Genomic DNA, 16160 nt, shown 5'->3' with positions numbered 1-16160 from the left:
CTACTTTTCTGCTCATTGGTGGATACCAGCCGGGAGGTCCTCATGCCAGAAGAACCTCCCAAGCCAATTGCCAGCGTGGGGATGTGGGTATCACTGTTCTCTCTCACCAGAGGGATCTGTAGGGGGGAATGGGGGTCCCTTCCAGCTCCAATAGTCTGTGGTTTTGTGGAATGTTTATTTAAAAAGGGATAGATAGGTAAGTGAGCAAGAGTTTCTTCTTCCAACCCTCAGGGAAAACTTTCTGACTGGTTCTCTTTTCACCTCAGTGAAAACAAAGCAAAAACCGGAGAGAGGAGCTGGAGCTGGGGGAAAGCGTGTGCCTCTGGGAGCATTCCTGCTTGTTTTCAAAGCTTGCTTGGCCCCTCAAGATAAACTCCACTGGAGAGCACTATTGTGCCCGGCCTCCTCAATAAACAAACCCAGGAGAGTATACAGGGCTGAGGGCAGCTGGGGGCAGGATGAGAGGGTTCTGGGAGGAAGTGCACCAAGGAAATCCAGTAAGTGATTTTGATTTGACACCCTCTTGGCTGCTCCTGTCTCCCTCACAGAAGCACCTGATAGGGTTTTAGCAACTTGTCATTATCATCGCTAGAAAGCACTAATAAGGCTTGAGTGGGCACTGGGGAAGTGGGCAGAGCCAGTTAACAGGCAATCCTCACAGAAGGCAATTAGAGAAATATTGTTTCTTGAATTTTGCTTTTGTTCTTCTCCTGATGCCCCCCTCTATCATACAAACAATAAAAAAATTAAGCAAATTTAAGTGGGCAAAGTGCACACACCAGTTAGGGGGTGGACTTATTCTTGTCTTTGGGGTCAAACTTTCAGTGAACCTACTGAGCAAATTTCCAGAAATTTGGAAGGATTCTTAGACTCAGGATCTACTGCTGTCAGCCCTCACCAGCCTACCTACCTACACAGAAATGACTTCTGGCTTAACTGAAAGTCCTGGATTAACTTGGTTCATGGGACCACCTACTAGTTAAAATGGTGGAGAGGAATACACCACCCCTTGGAAGTGAGTGGGGGGAGAGAGTGAATGAGAATAATACTTCATCCTACAGTTTCTGCTGTCTTACAGATCACCAGTAGGGAGGCAGTGGGGTGGAAAGATTGCTGCATTGGGGACTAAGCATTGCTAATTTTCTAGGTGACCCTGGCTAAGGCATTTCCCCTCTACCAACCCTCCCTCCCCCATAAAATGAAGGGGTTATATAGGATGCCCTCTAGGAACCCGTACAGCTCTAAGTTTCATTGTAGGTCCCACTAGCATCTGGTGGTCCATGTCCTTGCTCACCTGTATACAGTATTTTCTCTGTGAAGATCTTCCAAACCACAAAGGATCTCTGCCGCATAAAACAAGGCTCTTTCCTCCTCAAAGCCTGGATTTCCCATGTTGTAGATGTGGAACTTCAGGTCACCTCCATTCATGATGGTCAGAACTAAGCACAATGCATCCTTTGTTTCATAGGCATAGGCCAAGTTGACCTGGGAATACATTGGTAACACCATTGTAGCATAAGAAAGACAATCCTGTTTTCTCTTTTCTTTGGAAAAACATAAAGTTGAGGGGGAAAGGGGAAGCAGTGGCAACAGCTAAATGATATTCCCTAGAAACCAGCTGGCCTCCCATTGACCCCTGCCATGTTACTCAGTGGCTTCGGTCAAATTCTAAGTCTCCAAGAGGTGGAAGTGAAGCAGAATTCCTGGACTGACTAACTTCCTCTCATTCAGTGGATCTCCAAGTACAAACCACAAGGGGGATCTCCAGGGGATCTCCAGGCTGGGCCCTTGGCACATTTACACTTATAACAGGACTATATCTATGCTTTTGTTTCTGGCCTGAAGGAAGCCTTTTCCCAAGAGAGTTAATCAAAACCAGGCACCGTTTCCCTGGCATCTCCTCAAAAGCTGTGCCAGACTTCTTTCTGATGAGGATTTTTACTTATTTTTGCTCTAGCAAGTACAAGTAGGTGGGGTAGGGTCTTCAGGAGCCTCTCAGGCAGTCTATAGACTAGAGACATTTGAGAACCACTGCTCTAAATAAACAGTTAAGGACTTGATCAATTCAGGCTAAGCCTGGCCATTCTGGTCAGCACAAATGCTGGGTGTGCTGACCAGAGAGGTACAGCCCCTATCTGATTCATTTGGGGTGGATGCCAGTAATGTGTTTGGCTATTTAATGGAAGGCCAGTGCTGACCAGAGAGGTACAGCCCCTATCTGATTCATTTGGGGTGGACGCCAGTAATGTGTTTGGCTATTTAATGGAAGGCCATCTCTTCGTCATCAGGGCCATCTGGAGCTGGGCTTAGGGCCTGAGGGCAGGTCACATCATGTGGAATCCTTCCTTTCCCCTCCCCTTTCCTCTAACCCCACACATTCTAACACCAGTGAAACCTGGTTACAATGAATATCAAAGCAGCCTTGATCACAAGATGTTATGTTAGAACATAAACATCGGGAATAGCACATAAAAGCCCAGAAACAAAAAGGTATGTATCCCTAAAGGGAAGTGAGAATGTTGAGAGACTGCGATTCTTCTACATGCTGACACTGTATTTTAGCAGCTACCTCTTCTCAAGGGTGTCTCCTCCTATCTCCAAAAAAGGGATGTCCATAAACTACAGTGAATGGCCTGATTTCCATCCCTCTAGTTGGGATTCTGGTATAACTCTGTGCCAACTACCCTGGAAAGAGATAGATGGGCTATTAAAAGCTCTTGGCCATGAACCTCTCAGGAACAAGCATGTTTCTAGTTAACATGAACCCCTCTCTTGATCTCTTCAACAGGGTATTCAGAATAAAGTCCCACCCTATGAAGGCAATGCCCCTAAGAAAGATAGCACTGTGATAGCACATGCGAAAGTATTGATAAGAGTTTATCTTCCAAAGGGAGATTTTATTCACTGGGCAAGAGCCTGTGGAGTCAGACACCCTGTTGGTATCATCTGAATTGTTCCTGTGGGCCCGTTCTGGCCAAACAGGCCTCCTTAATGATCTCCATACCCAGTGTTCTCCATGCCTGAAATGCAATCTCCCCTGACCTCTGCAGAATTCCTCACTGCTTTCAAGGTTCAGCTCAAGTATCACTTTCTTTCTACATAATGCCTTTCCAGACCTCCTTTAAAATTACACTGTACTTTGTATGTATTTTGCATTGATTTATTGATGTACCTGTTATCAGCACCCCCTCCATCTTGCAGAATGGAAGTTCTTTGAGCACAAAGACATTTTTACTTTTGTCTTTGCATCTCCAACACCAAACACAGTACCTGGCATGCAGCAGGTGTCCAAAAGTGCTTATTGAATGAAATGCTTGTTGAATGACACCTCAAGAGCCCTGATTTCTAGGCTGTCTTTTCATAAATGCCATATAGGCTGTGCTGACTTTTAGTGGGTTTAAAGCTATATCCCCTTCAAGTCTAATTCACAGCATGACTCTTTCAGAGAAAAACAGGAGAAATAATAAATGATGAAGGCCTACTCTCTGTCTCTAGAGTGGATCCTGGACAGAATGCTAGTTCTTAGGTCCATGTCATGGGACACTTTAAGATGAGGTCTTTGGGAAACTTTAATAAGCAACCAGCTTGGATGAGGTTAGGAAATACCCCAGGAACAGAGAATAGCCCATATAATCTAACCCTCAATCACTCCTTTGGAGGTTTTCCCCTCTCTTTAACAGACCAGGAGAAAAGTTCATGACTCTAACAGATTACAGATCCTTTGCTGGTCACCAGTTTCTTGCTACAATCAATCAGAAAGCATCTATCAAATTCTTATTATTTGTAGTGCAGTGTTCTAAGTTCCAGAATACAAAGGCAATAAAGAAACATTCCCTGCCATCAAAAAGTTGACATTCTTTTGGGGGAGAGAGGGAAGCATATACACTCACGCAATTATGAGAAGGGCTTGTTTTTATGCCCTCCCCTCCCCCATTCTTGTCCTCCCAAGGAACTTGCTGGCAGAAGAAAAGTAGGGGCACAGGACTTTCTAGCATCGTTGGATTGTCCCTGAGTATTGTAGAGAAGCTTTTGGTTCTCTCCTCCCGGTCTGGGCTGGGACATAGCAAGTGCCCATTTACATCTTCAGGTGATAAACTCCACCCAGGGGGAATATTTTAAGCTAAATTATCCCATCCCCTCTGGACACATCCCTAAGGAAGTCTCCTTTCTATTATCTATATTCATAACAAAATAATACTTTAAACATACCATAAAAAGACAACTAATGTTTAGCAACAATGAGAAAATTGTCTTTTCACCCTAAGGTCCTCAGTGAACATTTAACATGCCAAGTTAGGCTTATAGAAAGTAGTATTTCATTATGGTCCTGGGGAACTAGGACAAGAGTTTATTGGTTAGGCAAAGTTTGAGATACTTCAATCAAGAGTCTGATATGCAAAGGGCATTGGACTAAACATTTCAAAGCTCCTTCTTGGGAACTAGAATGGTTTTATTCATTATATTTGGTGCTTGGCCCATGGTAGTTGCTTAATGAATATTTGTTGCTTGCCTGACTGATTGTATGATTGAAAGGAAAAGGAAGATGGTGTTCCTGCTGTCCCAGAGCTTACTAGAAGCACAGTGGACTGGGCGACCAGCCCCAAATCGGCCATTTGCTAGCTCTGTGACCTTGGGCAGGTGACTTGCCCTATCTGGGCTGCCGTTCCCTCACCTATAAAATAGTGGGTTTGCACTCGTTGATATATAGGGTCCCTTCTGGAACCATGACATGATTCTAGGGGAGGAGAATAAGTGTGGGTTTTATGTTCTCTGGGTAGAGAGGGGGTGTGACCTTCTACTACATTTAGTATACTTTATTTATTGTTAGAGTCAGAGTTTCTGTCAGTTGTCTCTGCCTAGTCTGGACTGTAATCAATACTCACAACAAACTGACTGTTGACTTTTTCTAAAATCTGCTTCTCATTGAGCGCCATGGACTCCCCTTTCCTCTTCTTTATCCTCTTCTTCTCCAGCCGCTTGCAAGCATACATTTTCCCTGTAGCCCTCACCTGACAAGCACAGACCTCAAAGAAAATGAGAAAAGATAATTAATCAGACTCTGAGTCTTTGCAGAAATGGCCCTTGAACCAGATGGGCAGAGAAGGTGTCAGTGAGCCACTGGTGAGAATGGTCTGATCTAAGATTGTTAGACTCAGAGAGAACTCTGAAGATTACATTCTCCAGTCCACCATTTGACAGAGGAGGAAACAGAGGGTCCAGAGAGAAGTGACTTGCCCAATATAGTAAGAAGCAGAGGCAGGATTTAAATCTGGGTCCTCCAGTTGCACATTTAATACTCTTTTCACTCTTTGAGAATTAAGACAAAACCTCCCTGCAAACCAAGCATACACAGTAGGACTCATGATTGATTTGAGAGAGTTTTCCAAGAGGCTTAGATTCAAGGCTTCCTGCGCAGTGTTTTGGGATACCCAGGTTGCTACCAACTCAATAAGCAATTTCAATGTTATACTTCTTGGTTGCACAGACTATGGGGCAGTTGGCTGCTAATTAGTGAGATATACATTTATCTTTGGTGCCCCTAGGCTACCTGGTCTACCGTTTCCCACTTTGATGGTACCCTTTACATCTTTCTTCCCCATTCCTTCAGCTGCTGTTGATACTTTAGGTCCTTTTCTTCTTCCTCCTCCTTCCCCCCTTTTCCCTCCCAAGCCAAACCTATTATCTGGAAAGAATTTTATTAGCTACAGCATAAAAGACTGAGAAAATTCCCAAATGTTGTCTATATGCCGAGGGAGCTATAATGAAGAATCAAAGCCCGTAAGCCAAAGGACTAAAATCCCAAGTGTGGAATTTCAGTTATTAGTCAATTTGCAGAAAAGTCATGGAGGGAAGGTTTTTTCTGCTATGTCAGCAGCTACACACCTGCTTTGCCTACTTCTAAGACTGACTGCCTAACTATGACTTACATCTCTTTTTTTGTTCTCTTCCTTGCTTTCTCAAATTAATGCTTGCCCCCTTCCACCCTCTCAAATTGGAAACTTCTCTGGTGATCTGATTTATCTTTTCTTTTTTTTAGTCATTTCAGTTGGGTATAACTCTTCGTGACCCTATTTGGGGTTTTCTTGGCAAAGATAGTGGAGTAGTTTGCCATTTCCTTCTCCAGCTCATTTTACAGATGAGGAAACCAAAGCAAACAGGGTTAAGTGACTTCTTCAGGGTCACATAGCTAGTAAGTGTCTGATTTGAACTTGAGAAGATGAGTCTTCCTGACTTCCTGACTCCACACTCCATCCAATGTGCCCCCTGACTGCCCCCTGATTTATCTAAAGGGACACAAACCTTTGAATACTGAAAATTCAGCTTTCTTTTCTTTATCCTCACCCTCATCATTGACATAATCCTATAAAGGTTTCCAAAATCCTCTGCTCCCCTTCCACCCTCTCCCTCAGCAATGCTGCCAAACCAAGCCCTGCCCCAAGATGAGTCACAGCCCATGTGGAAATTGACAAGTTTGCCCTAGAATAAGAATGTTTGGGGAGCCCTGGTTGAGAAACCTACTTTGGGCACACCCCAAGGAAAGCAGGAAATCCAGCTAAGATTAAAGTGCGTTAATTATTCTTCATACCAAGTTTTAGAAATCACTCACCTCCCCGAAGCCGCCTTTGCCTAGCACCCGATATTGCCTGAAAGTGTTCTTGGTCACTGGTTGTCTGGAAGAAACCAAGAAATCAACATTGGCTTTATGGCATTAAGATATTTTTCCTTTCTGTCTTTAAAATAAAAAAAAAATGAGTCTATAGTTTATAACCTTTGTTGATGATGAGGCATTACTAACTAGTACTAGCTCTGCCGTTTAAACAAGTTGTGCGGCTGAGCAAAATCACTTTACCTCCATGGCCTTCAATTTCTTCTGTAAATGTGAGAGGCTGGCCTAGATGACTGCTTAGGTCCCTCCATCTCTAACACCCTAAGGTTATATGGACTTCTGGACTGATCACCAATAAAATGAGAACCAATGTTTCATAGGACACTAGGGAACCACTCCTTTGGGTGGCTTCAGATAAAGGCCAAGAATGTGTTGGGGGCTGGGGTCTTCCATCCTAATCAAAGGGACACTTACCTTTCCTCTTTGTGTGGAAGGCAAGTCACAAACATAGAAGGGAAAAATTGAAGAAGTTTAAAAACTGAATCCAGAAGCTTATTTAAACATACTTTTTTTGTATTGTATCCTCTCTCAAATACAAAGGATAAAACCTCAGTCATTTTTTAGCTGGATAACCTTGGGCAGACTGTTTAATCTCTTGGAGATTAATTTTCCTCATCTATAAAATGGGCTTAAAAATACCTAAACTTCACGGGCTTGTTGTGGGGACCAAATGAGATAATGTACATCAATCTTCTATAACCTCAAAGCATCATATAAATGTGAACTATGGGATGATGCTAGAAGTGGTAATAATGATGACAGTATTACAAGGAGGGGGAAAAGAAAAAAAAATGAAGTCCAAAGTAACATTGGAAATAAAATACAGGTGATGTTCTGGGCTGACAGCAGTAGTGTCAAAATGAAATAGAAATGGAGGCCTAACTTATCGAAAATTCCTGCAGGTTACACATTGACTTGGAAAACCATGATGTTAATATTATGTGTGGCATCATCTATCATAAATAATATTATCTATGTTTTATTGCATTTTTATTTAATTTGTTAAATATTTCTCAATTATATTTTAATCTGGTTCAGGCTGAGTATTGCAGGCCACTTGTGGTCTGGGGACATGTCTGGAACCTCTGGTACAGAGGAAAATAACACTCAAGGAACAGTCTAGAGACCTGGGTTGGAATCCTGACTCTGCCACAAGGTTACATTGGGAAATTTACTTAAGAACCTTTATTCCCTCATCTGTAAAACAGACTGACACTGCTTTCTTCATTAGGTTGTTGTAAGGAAAGGGCTTGGGAAACCCTTGAAAGCTGCACAAGTGTGAGCTGTTGAGGCCTCAACTACACCTGAGACCAGATTGTCAGAAGTGGAACGCATTGTCTTTTATCTATCCTCAGCACTAAAGCCCTGGATGACGTTTGTGAAAGCAGACATTCTGAGAATACATGTCTGAAGACTTGAGGATATACAGACTGTTGTTATTTAGTTGTGTCTGATTCTTCATGACTCCTTGGACCACGCTGTCAATGAGGTTTTCTTGGTGTGATTTGCCATTACCTTCTCCAGTAGATTAAGGCTAACTGAAGTTAAAATGACTTGCCCAGGGTCAGGCAGCTAGTAAGTATATGAGGCTGAATTTTGACTCAGGTCTTCCTGAGTCCAATCCCAGCACTATATCCCCCAAGCTATCTAGCTACTCCAATATATAGCTTATGCACTACATTAATGCTGTCCTTGCCTTTTTTTAAAGGCTAAGTGCAGAACTTTTCACTGAAGTCACTTTCATAATAAAGTTGAGTCTAGTTAGACTTTTACCAATTAACTTAATTATACTATAATGAGTTGATTAAAGAAATTAGACCAATTCTAGAAAAGCCCACAATATTCATTTGAATGACACCTACATAAAAAACTGATCCATGGGTGTCCATTTCTCCCTGGATTAAGCTAAAGGTTATACTGAACTAGAAACCAAGCTGCAGCTACATTAGCCCATTCCCCTTACAGAACCTCTCTGTGAAACCCAATTTAGTTTCTGGCAAGTCTGTTCAGAATTGATCAAGGTCGAGTTAGGTGGGATGTCACAGATATTCAGAGAGGCATGTGGAGTGATGAAAAGAATATTTGACAAAGAGAGAGGAGGCTTGGTTTCTAGTTGTGGGACAACCACTAATGTGTTCCATGAGTCTTCATCTCCCTGGGCTGCAGTAGCTTCCTCTGTAAAAGAAAGGAATTAGGAGGCGGCTAGGTGGCACAGCGAGTAAGAGCACCGGCCCCGGAGTCGGGAGGACCCAGGATCAGTTCCAGCCTCAGGTACTTAACACCACACCCAGAAATAACTGGCCATGTAACCTTGGGCAAGTTACTTAACCCCAATTGCTTAAAAAAAAAAAAAAAAGAAAGGAATTGGATGAGATGACCTCTCAAGGTTGCTCTAACATTCTATGGTCTAAAGATCCTTCCAGCTCTAAGAGTATGTGCTTTGGTGATTTATTTGCTGCAGAACTAGAGCTTAATCCTGATAAGTATGAAATAATTGTCTACTCTGCAAGAATCCACACTTCTCTTAATCTTTCTTATGCAAATAATCATCCAGACGGCCTGTTTCATGCCTTAGGAACATACTATCAGCATGTACTCTACACTTAGGCCTTAGAAGCTTTTCCTACTGAGCTCTACTCCAAACCACATCAAGGTCTACCAGCCCTAACAGTTTACGATAGAAGAAGAAAAAAACAGTAACTCTACATTACCACAGAATCCAACTACTAGAAGAAGAGTGTAATACAATTTTAGAGGAATTTCTTGGTTAACCTTGTGGGGAGAAGAATCTCTTCAACACTGAAATGGAGGAATATTAACTGGGCAAGAACCTATAAGTAAAAATGGGGCAAATGATCAAATTCTGAAGATATGTTAACTCTTTGGGAACTGTTCATTCATTTAACAAGCTTTTCTTTTTCAAAGAACTTACTATGGGTCATAGCTCTAGAAGGGACATTAGAGATCATCTCTTCTAGTGGTTCTCAAACTTTGGGAGTCTGTGAGGTCAAACCTATGTCCATAATAATATTAAGACATGATTTTCCTTTTAAAATGTTTTTTTTTCCAATTTCTTTTCTGTCTGAGGCCAGAATTTCTTCATATACTGCTACCAAAACAACATATCACAACAGATTGAATGCTGAAGCAGATAAGAGAATCCAGCTGTCTTCGATTAAGTCAAGCATTAAAGAGATTTGCGGAAAATATGTAATATAATGCCACTCTCCTAACTCAATTTTTTTTGTTTTGGAAAATATGGTTATTTTTCACAAAAATATCTTTTTTATGTTAAAATGCAATACATTTTTTATTTTTAAATGAATTACTAATATTTGAAAAATTTATCAGTTTTAATTTCAATTATGGCAAATGTCAATTGACATAATGCATGTAAATAAAAACTTTTGGGGACTCTCAATAGTTTTTAAGAGGATAAAGGGTTCCTGAGACCAAAGCATTTGTAGTCCAACACCTTCATTTTACAGAAGAGGAAACAGAGAGGCAGAAACTTGCAAAAAGTCATTCAGGTAATAGGTAACAAAACCAGTGATCAAACTCAGATCTCTTCTGACTCCAAATCCAGGGCCATTTCTACCACCCATCTCTGCCCCAGTGTAGGTAAGGTACTGTGTTAACCACCAAGGCTACAAAGATGAAATCAGACACCCAACTTTCTAGAAGCTCATAATCTAAGAGGAGAGAGAAGACCTGTGTGAAAAATAATAATGCAAATTAGATAATAAGTGCAAAGAAGAAGTTAATACCAGGTGTCATGGTAAATCTGAGGAGGGATTTTTCAAATATAATGGAACTCTAGCTGACTCAAGTGAGCAATTCCCCCCATCCTCCCGCATCCCCTGCCCCAATCCACACACACACTAAAAGAAAGAGTCCTTTCCTCATACCAGGACAATAATCCAATGGGGAATCTTATTTTCACTAGTGCCAGTGGATTTTTATGATATAATAAAGCCATCAAGAAAAGATCAAGATTTTCATATACAATCCCCTCCTTTTCTTCCCCCTTTTGGCTTCTTCACATATGAAAATACTCATATTTGTTGATGATTTTCTAGTTCGTAATTTAAAATCTTAGAAAGAAAACAATATGCTACCCAGGAGACACAGGGACTAATTGGATCTGTTATAACAAGGACCCTCCACAATAGAAAAGCTGATTGTTCTAGCATTTCCAACCAATTCAACTTGGATGATGACACTGTCTCTTTATGAACCTTGTAACACCCAGATATGATAATGCTTTATTAACCTGGGTTACTGGGTTACTAAAGTCTTTTTCCCTTGCTTTATCATGGCACTAAGATCCTTGAAGGTCCACCAGCACAGCACAGGCTGTATCAGCCCCTTCTTAGGTAGGGGCCCAATGACAGACTCTCGATCTTTAGATCAAAGAATCAGCCTAAGTCTAGAGAAACTGCTGGCCACGGCTCCTTATAAAGACCATCAACTAATGTACTGGTGGGGCTAGGGTGGGGGGTGGCTTCCATTACCTGTGTTAGTAGGGGGACTACCCCATAAGTGAGTCATGGGTCTTTTAAAGTATTGAAATAGATTGCTAGGATATGCAGCTTTGCTGCTTACAACAACAAGCTATACAACAGTTGAGTATAAATTACTACTCAGAGCACCAATCATGGAAGGAAGATGTGAGAGTAGAATGTAAGACCTTCCATCTAATTCAGCTGTCTCATATTACAGATAAGGAAACTGAGGCCCAAACAGGGGCAGTGATCGACCCAAGGATACAGTGAGTTGAGTGATGAAGATTGGGTGAGGATTCTAGATTTAGAGCCAGAAGGGACCTAGGAGGTCATCTAGTCCAACCTTCTCATTTTTCAGGTGAGGAAACTATAACCTAGAAGAATTAAATGCCCTGTCCAGGGTAACACAAGTAATAAATTGCAAAGCCAGGATTTCAAACCCAAGCCTTCTGATTGTGTTTTTAATCACTGCCTCTAAAACCCAGGCCTCCTGACTTTGAGTCCTGGTCTCTTTCAATAATAACTATGGCTTACATTTGTATAGCAATTTATAATTAGAAAGAATGTTGCTGATAAATTATCCTCATAACAACACTGTGAGGTAAGTGGTAATGATCGTATTATTCTCCCTGTTTTATGAGTGAGAAAATGGTGTCTCAGAAAGTTTCAATGACCTTCCGCAAATCACAGACAAGAGGTAGCAGAAGTGGAACTGAGATCCAAGCTTCTGACTCCCAGTCCCACGCTCCTTCACACTCACACTGCCTTCCTATACCCTGTGGCTTTTCTAAATATTTGCTCAGTACAATGTGCCCTCTGGTAGCTACAAAGAAGACTCCACCTAGCCATCCTTTGCAGCACAGTTGTTCTTCCCATAGAAGGGATGGATTTGGGCTAACCCAGCATCCATACTCTCAGACTCTCTTGGGACACATTGGCAAGAATGTTGGCTGGGGCCAGGGAATGGGAAAGGTAACTTGCCCAACCTAGGGATTGAATCCTTGACCGTGGCCCCATTGGCGTAAGGTCTTATCCACTGAACTAATCAGGCAGAGACCATACCTCCTTCAAGGCAACACAATAAGGAGGCTACCCTCTCCAGTCCCCAACATGCTTTTTCAAGGTCGAGACAAAGATAGGACAGGAACACTCAGAGAAGAAAGAATCTTGTCTCTAACACACTTGAGTAAAGACAGGGAGAAAAATGAAGAAGGGCTGAAATAAGATTTCACCAGGCGGAAGCTGCCAGTCACAACAGCTTTAGAAGGATCTCTTCAGAAGACAGTGGTCAGCTTCGGTGTTTACATAAACAAGGGGAGGAGGGGGAGACGGATGCTGAACTGAGAACATTTACGTCCCCAGCCTCCTTTGTTCCATGACCACAGGAGGTTCAAATTACAGAGAGTGTCTCAGTGGCCTCCAGTGTACAGTAAGTCCCTGGCTTTTTGCAATGAAACAGCTCATCTCAGGAAGCCTCCTTCTTGCCCTCCTGCCCTCTAACAAAAGAAGTTCATGTCATGTTTTTGTGCCCCTGCACTGTGTGACTGCCCTTGCTTGACCATCAAGGATTTAGCCATGTATCCCATTAACACAAGGACCACACGATATACTGGAGAGGCTACAGCATGTTAGAAGGGACAGGCCACTGGCCTGGGAGTTAGAAGGCCAAGGATCTCACCCTAACTCTATTACTAACTGGTACTGTGGGATCTTTGGTGACTTCCAGTTCCATGGGATTCACTTCTTCATCAGTCAGAGAACTTTAGGACTGGAAGAGACCTTAGGGGTCACCTAGTCTAGCCCCTTCCCTTACAAGAGGAGTTTAAGGGACTTGCCCAAGTCCTTGGTCTCCAGAGTCAGCCCTCTTTCCATTGTAGCACAAGTAGGGTTCACATGCAAAGCATTAACATATTTGTAAGATCAAAGAACCGGATTCTGTGATTTGAATTCCTATTGGATTCTCAAATAGCCCAAATATAACATGTGTGAGCATGCCTAACACCCACACCCACACATACATACCACACAGAACTGAGACTTACCTTTCCAACCACTTCCACTGGAGAAACCTGTCAAAATACATGCTATCCAGGTATTCTTGAAATGGTTCTCCACTTAGGTAGTCTAGGACAGATCTATCTCAGATGAAAAAAGACACACATTTTATCATCCAGAGCTTGTAATAGGTCAGGGCCAGTTTAAGTACTTTAACAAACAGGGGGCTCATCTATCAACACATTTTTGGAGAGCAAACAGACAGTAACTTACAGGTGCAAGGGACCTTCAAGATTATCTAGCCCATTCAATTCATTTTGCAGATGAGAAAACTGAGGCTCAAAGAGGTTGAATGTCTTGCCCAAACTTAAACAGATAGCAAGTGGCAGAGCCAGGATTCAAACTCAGGTCAACTGATTGCAAATCCAGTGCTCTCTCCACTGTATCCTATAGAAACCCTGGCAGTCATATAAGAAGGAAATGTACCCATGGCTGGGAGTGAGGTTTGTCTGTAAATGTGTCAGAGAAGAAGTCAAAGGGTCACAAACACTGGGGATGGGGAGAGTTCTCAGGAACCTCAGCACTACTTTGGGGGTAAATTGTTTCAGTCAGAAGAAATACTAGTCCTGCAAAGCAACCCTTAGCATTTCTCTCCTGGGATTGCAACCTTCTTTAAAGATAATTCCTGGAGCTGGTATTGGTGGTGAAGCTGAAGCAAGATACTCACAAAGCAATCAAGGGGAACACCTTGAAGACCTTGAGGACACCCTGAAGGCCAACCTCAAACAACATGACCCAGTAGTGGGTAGACAGCTGAGAAAGCAGGCAGAGCAAGACACAGGCTTGTCTGAACTGCAGAGGCAGAGCAGGGCTGGTAGGCTTTGCTCAAGGCGTCGAAGCTACTGACTTAGGGACAATTTTCAGGTGTGCACGGCAGTATGGAAATGACCATAAAAGTGTATGAGTCTTTTTTGCCATGTCTATGCATCCAGAGGGCAAGTGGCATCTTGAAACAGGAAGAAAGGGAATATATATAAACAAATAACATATTAAGAGCCCACTGATTATAAGACACTGTGTTAGGTATTGAGAGTAATACAACATTTAGATACTAAATGGTTCTTGTCATTGCGGACTTTACAACCTAATAGGGATCAAAGGAAATAAAGTATATGAATCTTCTCTCGTCTCTCCTTCGAGCTCTCTGGGTCATATTACCATGTCTCAGCTGCCTTTTAACCTTGGGCCATTCCTTTACCCCTACAGCTCCCTTCTCTCATGAGTGAGTTCTTCCTGGAACTGCCATGCTGAAGAAGGGCCTGGTCTGGTCATCCTTCATTCCTCCCCAGCTGCGCTTTTCACTCTTCAGATTTCACCACCATGATCCCACAGGGGCACCACTTACACACCACCCTCCCTTCCCACCTAGGCTTTTCAGCTGTCTTTTAGGAGCTGTCTTTCCCCATTAGATTGTATGGTCCTTGAAGGCGGGGTTTCTCTTTCTTTTTGCTTATACTTGTATCACCAGCTCTTAAAACAGCACCTGGAACATAGTAAGCACTTAATCAGTGTTTGTTATTGACTTGACTTGTTGACTTTGTAAACTTTAAAGCGCCATATACAAGTCAGAAATCATTATTTTCGAGGAAAACTAATAGCTTTAATATACAGTATTATAAGAGCATCAGTGAATTACAAATTATTATAAAATAAAGTAGTATATGGGACATGAGGGGGAAGATTATTACCAAGAGGGGAATCAGTAAAGGTTTGATAAAAGAGGTAGCATTTGACTTTGAATGATAGATGACTTAATGGGTGAAAGGGGAGAGAGAAGACATTCCAGGCATAAGGAAAAGCAGAACCAAACATATAAAAAGAAATTTGAGAGGTTCAAAGGGGAAGGGAAAGAAGTTCAGTTTGGGTAATGATGTTGGGGGTTGGAGGGTGTGGCAAGAGAAGGTGACAATAGTCCAAACTGAATGTCTGATAGATAGGGCGAGGCAGATAGACGTGCTTTCTACAAAAGGTGAGGCTTTCCATACAAAAGCTAGGAGAGAAAGCTCTTGATAATTCACTAGCAACTCTACAGATGTACAAATCAGAAAGCCATGGAGGCTTCTGAGAAATTCAGAAGATCAGGGAGCTGGAGTCTGAACTCTACTGTATACTGGGTTCCTTAGCCTGCAAGAGATCTGGGTCAAGCCTGCATGTTATTTACTGCATGTTTCTGCCACCCAACTGGGGCAAGGGCAGAGTCTATCATGCTTTTATAGGAAGATAATTTACACTGAGAAATACTGGTCTGGTAAATTCTGAGGGAAATGATTAGATTTATACCTCAGACTGACAGTGAAGAGCTGTTTCCCTATGAACAAGTGCTGATGAAAACTCTATGATGGGCTTAACCCAGGGGAGAAAGGGATTTATTGGGATGTCTCTCTAGGCGATAAAAATTGGTAGTCAGCTCCTTTCAAACAGAATCAGCTTTAAATGAGGTCAACCCCAAATGGTCTCCTAGAAAAAGAAAGGTACAGTGCAGAGAACAATCACAAAATAAATGTCATACACATGTGATACATGGTCTGACCATCACCTCTGTGTGACAGTGACCGAGTGACCTGATCACTCTGAGCCTCAATTCCTTCATCTGCAAGATGAGATTGGTTGGATTAAATAGATAATTTTTAAGGTCACTTCCAGTTCTAAATCTAGGATCCTATTGTGTGTGTATGTGTGTGTATGAATAATGTTATACTCAAATACCACAAATATCTGGTGTTCGTTCATCTATATCCAGATGCAAGACTTGCACATTTGAGGGCATACTTATGGCATTACAAACAGCGTAAAAATGCCTTTCTGTATATTCTGTTTTTATCCCAAATACTGAATTAGCTTCTCTCAGGCTGGGTGTTCTAAACCAAATCTCTCTCTCTCTGTCTGTCTCTCTGTCTCTGTCTCTCTCTCTCTTTCTGTCTGTCTCTCTGTCT

General features: G+C 42.2%; 1 protein-coding gene and 1 long non-coding RNA gene across 3 annotated transcripts in view; one reads left to right on the top strand and one right to left on the bottom strand.

Annotated features, from left to right (window-relative positions):
• LOC138169543 (uncharacterized) overlaps nucleotides 1–13202 on the top strand; it is an 18108-nt gene extending 4906 nt beyond the window's left edge. Inside the window, exon 3 of the long non-coding RNA XR_011170380.1 lies at nucleotides 7899–13202. This is a non-coding gene — a long non-coding RNA (uncharacterized lncRNA). The remainder of the gene's footprint in view (nucleotides 1–7898) is intronic.
• GRK5 (G protein-coupled receptor kinase 5) overlaps nucleotides 1–16160 on the bottom strand; it is a 314774-nt gene that overhangs the window by 40152 nt on the left and 258462 nt on the right. For both annotated transcript variants that reach the window (XM_069099074.1, XM_069099075.1), the window contains 4 exons: nucleotides 13215–13307; nucleotides 6608–6671; nucleotides 4884–5024; nucleotides 1295–1485 (listed from right to left, as the gene is read on the bottom strand). In XM_069099074.1, the coding sequence (XP_068955175.1) occupies nucleotides 1295–1485; nucleotides 4884–5024; nucleotides 6608–6671; nucleotides 13215–13307 (489 nt within the window). The remainder of the gene's footprint in view (nucleotides 1–1294; nucleotides 1486–4883; nucleotides 5025–6607; nucleotides 6672–13214; nucleotides 13308–16160) is intronic.

Source organism: Petaurus breviceps, unplaced genomic scaffold (genome assembly GCF_028583685.1).
Source record: "Petaurus breviceps papuanus isolate PSGF00001 unplaced genomic scaffold, PetGlider_PUasm1.0 37, whole genome shotgun sequence".
Classification (NCBI taxonomy): Eukaryota; Metazoa; Chordata; class Mammalia; order Diprotodontia; family Petauridae; genus Petaurus; species Petaurus breviceps.
The sequence above is the reverse complement of the archived record's forward strand: the minus strand, read 5'-3'. Positions and strand labels throughout refer to the sequence as shown.